This window comes from Apteryx rowi, unplaced genomic scaffold, assembly GCF_003343035.1.
Source record: "Apteryx rowi isolate R43461 unplaced genomic scaffold, aptRow1 scaffold_981, whole genome shotgun sequence".
In the NCBI taxonomy this organism is placed as follows: Eukaryota; Metazoa; Chordata; class Aves; order Apterygiformes; family Apterygidae; genus Apteryx; species Apteryx rowi.
In genome coordinates this window covers 14017-19231 of record NW_020451295.1, presented here as the reverse complement: position 1 = coordinate 19231, position 5215 = coordinate 14017, and the positions used below count along the sequence as shown (strand labels likewise).

General features: G+C 41.9%; 1 protein-coding gene across 1 annotated transcript in view; it reads right to left on the bottom strand.

The window, feature by feature from the left end:
- LRRC49 (leucine rich repeat containing 49) overlaps positions 1-5215 on the bottom strand; it is a 70507-nt gene that overhangs the window by 61562 nt on the left and 3730 nt on the right. Inside the window, exon 3 of the mRNA XM_026055097.1 lies at positions 1857-1924. Coding sequence (XP_025910882.1) covers positions 1857-1924 — 68 coding nt within the window. The remainder of the gene's footprint in view (positions 1-1856; positions 1925-5215) is intronic.

Sequence of the window (5215 nt, the reverse complement as noted above, 5' to 3'; positions counted from 1 at the left end):
GCCTCGCGCCCGTCAGAGCGCGGCGCGCGCTCGTGCCCGGCCCCGCGGCCGTTAGGGCGCGGCCGCCTCGCGCCCCTCTGAGGCCCGCGGCCGTTAGGGCGTGCCCGCGGTGCGCGGGCTGTCCTCGTACAGAAACGTGCCCTTGTGCTGCGGGAAAAGGACGGGGGAGTACTGAAATCTCTGATCCTTTTTGCTCCGTAGCCTAAAGCAGTGGTTTGGGCTGATTTACCCTGATGAAATTGCACTCTGAGACTGTTCAGAGCAAATCTAAATACAGCTTTTGGTGATGCTGATTGCTAAGCCAGCTACATGAATAAGAGGGGAAAAATGCAACTCCTTCCCAGAACGTTTACCTTGGCACAGCTATGTCAAAATAATATTTATGTTGGCTCATCTTTCATGGTTTAGAAAGGCGGGCTAGCTCATCTGATGTAAAAGGTGTTTCCGTGCGAGTATGCTGCATCTCCTCCGGAGGGCTGTGCTGCCACAACTGCGCAGGTGATGTTCTTCCAGTGTAGACAAGCCCCAGGGGAAATTATAAAGATTTTAAGCATGGTTTGTAAAAGTTTTAAACTAAGTTTCATCACAGATAGCTGCATTTCACTGTTCTATGAGTAATTTTTTCTCCCACAATCTTTCCACATTTCAGAAGCCTGTTGGATGAAAAGTACAGAAAACAAAAATATTTATTACCTTTGCTTTTGAGAAACAATAGTAATAAAAATACAGTAATACCATCAGATTTTTCTGAAATCTAAATGTAAGTGACTATGCATAAAAAACTGTGAAAAGGCAAGAAGCTGAACACAGCTTCTGGGGTCCTATCTGCCTCAGCAAATTGCCTAGCAGGCATGTACTTGTCACCCAAAATCTGAAGACACTCAGAAAGCAGGGTACAGCCATGGTGCTTTGAGAGTCTGTTGCCTGGTCCACTTCAACCTTGCATCAACTCTAGCTGCTGGCAGACTGCTATCTGCTAACTCCAGATACACACAATTACCTAGTGTCATCTGTAGCTGGAGGCAAATCCACAATGGGCAATTGTTGCTCTGATTGCTCTTCTACCTATACTCATTTTACAGATAGATTAAGCAATTTTGTTAGATGCACACCAGTCAATATCATTTCTCTTCCACCTAACCATACTTTTGATTAAAACTGAGGATGGGACAAAATCCATAACTTTGTATATTTTCCAGATTTTATTTTAGGAATGGACTATGGACATTACACATGAGTTGAAGGCTTAAAACATTTCCTCAGAGCTAAGCAAACAAATGCTTATTTAATGTGTAGAGATGTCTTTGTCAATATATACTTTTAACAATTTGTCTTAATAGGCACTGAAGAAAGTGAACAAAAAATAACCCTCACACCCACAGATGGGTGTAAAGACAGACACAAAACTGAGTGTCTCATTTTATGACTTAGCAAAGTAAATATAAGTTCCCAGAATTTACTGTGTTAAGACAAACTGTTCATGATTGTGACCACAAGGCAGGCAAGAGAGGATCAGATACTGGTGGAGAGAGACACGCAAGGTTCATAAGGTGTTAAACAGGATAGATTTAATAAGGACTTACACTACAGACTGCATGGGAAGCCCCAGGAACCACGCGGAGGGTTCACCGATGGGAGGCTGCTGGACGCCCAGGTCAGACGCCCAGGCAGGACTCGACTCATTGTATCCTAAGGGTCCCTTGAATCTACTAGAACTATTTCCTTATCTCGGCTGTGCTAACCTTGAGTAGCTACTGTCCGGGAAGCAGCTAGACATTGTGGACAAAAGGGAACATGCATGCCTGGCCCTGATGGGAATTTGCTCCGTGTGTAGTTTCACACGCTGGGGCTGCTACCATGCACTCTGCCAGTCGCTGACTCCTCGCCAGGTCTTCTGCAGGTGTTCTCACTACAATGATGAACACTGTAGTGGAAATGTAAAAAGACAGTTGATGTTATAAAAATTAGCAGAAGATTTATTGTAGGTTTTTAATGGACGTTTAAACAATTATGATAGCCTATAGGAAAATACAGTTTTACTTACTGGCAATCAGAGATAATAATGTAGATGCTATTATTTTGCCAGTGCTGATTTGACTGAATTAATAGTGACTGAAAGCAGTCATCTGCTGATGATTATTTAGCGGCCTGTGTCAAATACATTAGAATCTTACTCAGATACCTTTTGGAAGCATCACATAATACACATGGGGAAGACAATGGGGACCAAAAGTTAATTGGGATTAAAAAAAAAACAACACAACTCTGTCTACAGAAATATTAGAGTAGGACCATAGTAATGGGGCATAGCAGGGGAAATTGGCATTGCCAGAACCTCTACTACTGTATTTGTTCTACAAATAAGCAGAGGGATTTCAGCACGTCACTCAAATTCATCCGTAGTAGTAATTTTATTAAATTCTTGAAGCATGGATAGGAAAATTAGAGAATATTTTGCCCAATCTTTCCAGCAGTAGTATCAGTTAACTGATTTAATATCTAAATAAATCAATCACAAATGAAATGTATAGCATATGATTTTGTTTTGAAAATGCTGAACTCCATTGCTTTGGTTTCTGAAGCATTTAAGAGGCTGTTAGAAACAAAAGCTTATTAATAGAAGCAAGCTAGAGGACTTGGAGAGGATGTAGAAAGCCAAGATGGAAACAAACAAATGTTGTTGTGTGCTGTGATAAATTTTTAGTTAGTTTTCTAGGCTAAATGGTGTCAAAGTAATGGCCTCCTGCTATAATCAAGAAAGTAATATTCAGTTCATTTTTTGAAAGGGAATAAGATTGCATTAAAGACATTCTTGATATCCAGCATCAGCTTTTCCTTTTAAATGGGATAACCTGCTAGCCTCTAGATTCAGCAACTCAGATTTAGAAGGCTTACCACAACAAGCGTGAAGAAATACAACACTTAAGCATGGTATTCATTGTTTTCCAGTATCTATTTTCATTATTTCTAGAAGTTGAAAACTGTTCCGATATTCAGCATGCAAAGGCATGCCATGGACCACAGTGAGGGGTTTAAAACTCAGATATATTCCCAACAGCAGGCCCAGGAGGAAACCACCACCCGAAAATGAGTATGCAACTTCTGCTTGCCCGCACAGCTGCCCTGAAAGGACTGCTTTAGGAGGGGAAGGACTGCCTGGGATGAAGCACCGCACCAGCACTTGGGAGATCTCGATTGTATTTCTTCCTGTTAGAGAAATTGTATGTCATCTTAGACAAACTATTATGCTCATCTATACTTTTTTTCCAGTATATAAAACAGAAATAGTACTTAGTTCGTGACAGTAATAATCTAAGCATAATCCATATTTGGGAGATACTCAGATACGTTGGTGAGGGCCTGTAAGTGTCAAGCCAGATAGTTTCTAAAAAGGACGAGCAGCTCTTGTAGCCCATAAACCCCACAGATGAGTAACGGGTGGTTTTAAATGCGTAGATCAAGAACTAGCCAGGTGGCTAGAAACACCACAGCGACAGCAAGGGTGTCTGCTTACGGGGTGGCTGTGAATTCCACCGTGTTGCCTTCCCCCGTCAGCACCCCAGTCCTAGCTTTGTGTAGTGTGATTTTTAGTTGTCATTTGCTGAAAGGCTGACAGAAAAATAAGGATAATAAAAGTTTATTTTGTGAGAAGTATAAAGTATGCAAATATTTAGACATTACTGTGCCAGCAATGCCCCATAAGAAATCTGTAAAAGCTTTGCACAGCTGAGGTTTGGGGGGTTATAATCCTGATGGGGCATCAGAAGCCCTGGTGAGATACAGCTTCCCCTCTAAGGACTTGTCTACATTATTCTTTTAAATTCTACCACCATTACAAATACTGTTTAATCTCTGCTGGTAGTTAAGCATTATAGACCATTGTTATATATATATTTTTTAATAATGCTAATTTGTAAAAGAGACCTAACCAACATAATATTTGAAATGACATTGGTCTTCATCTAGGCTAATTCTCTCAGCATTATTAACATGCCTGTAGTGGACTAGATGATAGCAGGATATTTAGAGAAATGTAGGCAAGGCCAAAGGCCAGCTCTGCGCAGCGACCATCAGGAAAGCGGAACAGCAGATCCTCTGTCATTCCCTGTGGGATCGGGTTCACTGCTGAAAAATATCTTTAACCCAGGCAGAAGGAATCATCAGGTAATTTCAAATATGTCTCAAAAATCTTTTGGTTAGTTGTAGCACAGAATAGTTCTTCGCTCATACTGGCGCTGACCTTGTTCCTACCTAGGGAGGCAAACAACCCCCATGAATTTAAGAAATACATAATCAGCCCCACAATCCCTGTACTTACTCCCTCCTAGAATGTCTTTTGTATTTGAATTTCTATTCCCATTGAAACCAGTAGCAAAACTATGCCTTACCCAATACTTATTACAAAATGCTGTTGCCTTAGCAGAAGGTAGAGATTTGGTTAGTGATGCATGTAATCATATTTCATAAACAAAATTTTTCTTAGCTTAAGGCATGTTAAAAAATAAGCCAAACCCATTGAGGCAAAGCAGTAGTTTTAGTACGTTTTAATGCCAGCAAATCTGACTCATGAGTACTGTTTGTTACAGTGATGAGAATAGTAACTGGCCCCTGCGTGGAGCCTACATTTTTGCCAATCCAGATTTTTAAAAGCAAAATATTGAAACAACACAGGGAAGTACAGTACAGATGAAAACAGGGTTGCAACAGATGAGGGAGGGGGGTAAAGATCCTTCTTCCGTTACACAGTTTGCATGTGGATAGCATTGAAAGATCTTCCCCGATTGAAGAATGGATATTTACAAGGCAAATTTAAACACCTTCGATTCTCATCCTGCAAAAATATACATTATTTTTAATACTAGGAATAGTCCTCTGAAATCTAGAGTGCTAGTCTTAAATTCAAAGTTAAGCCTGTGCATAAATGTGTCAGAAATGGGGCTCTCTATTTCAATAAGCTCTGGGGGGGGAATGTTTTTCTGTGGTTGTTCAGTACCTCGCGGAATTACGGAGCAGTGCTCTAGAAGAATAAAGTACATCCGGCCCGTCCTCGTGCGTTCAGTGCCGACGTTTCCAGGTCTCATCCGCAGCACTTACACCCGGCTGACTCCAGGTTAACAGTTTTGAATCTCCGAAAGGCCGCGGCTGGCCGGGACGCCGAGGGCAGCGCGGGGCCGGGCCGGGGGTGGAGCCGGGCGCGCCGCCCTTGCGCTGCCGC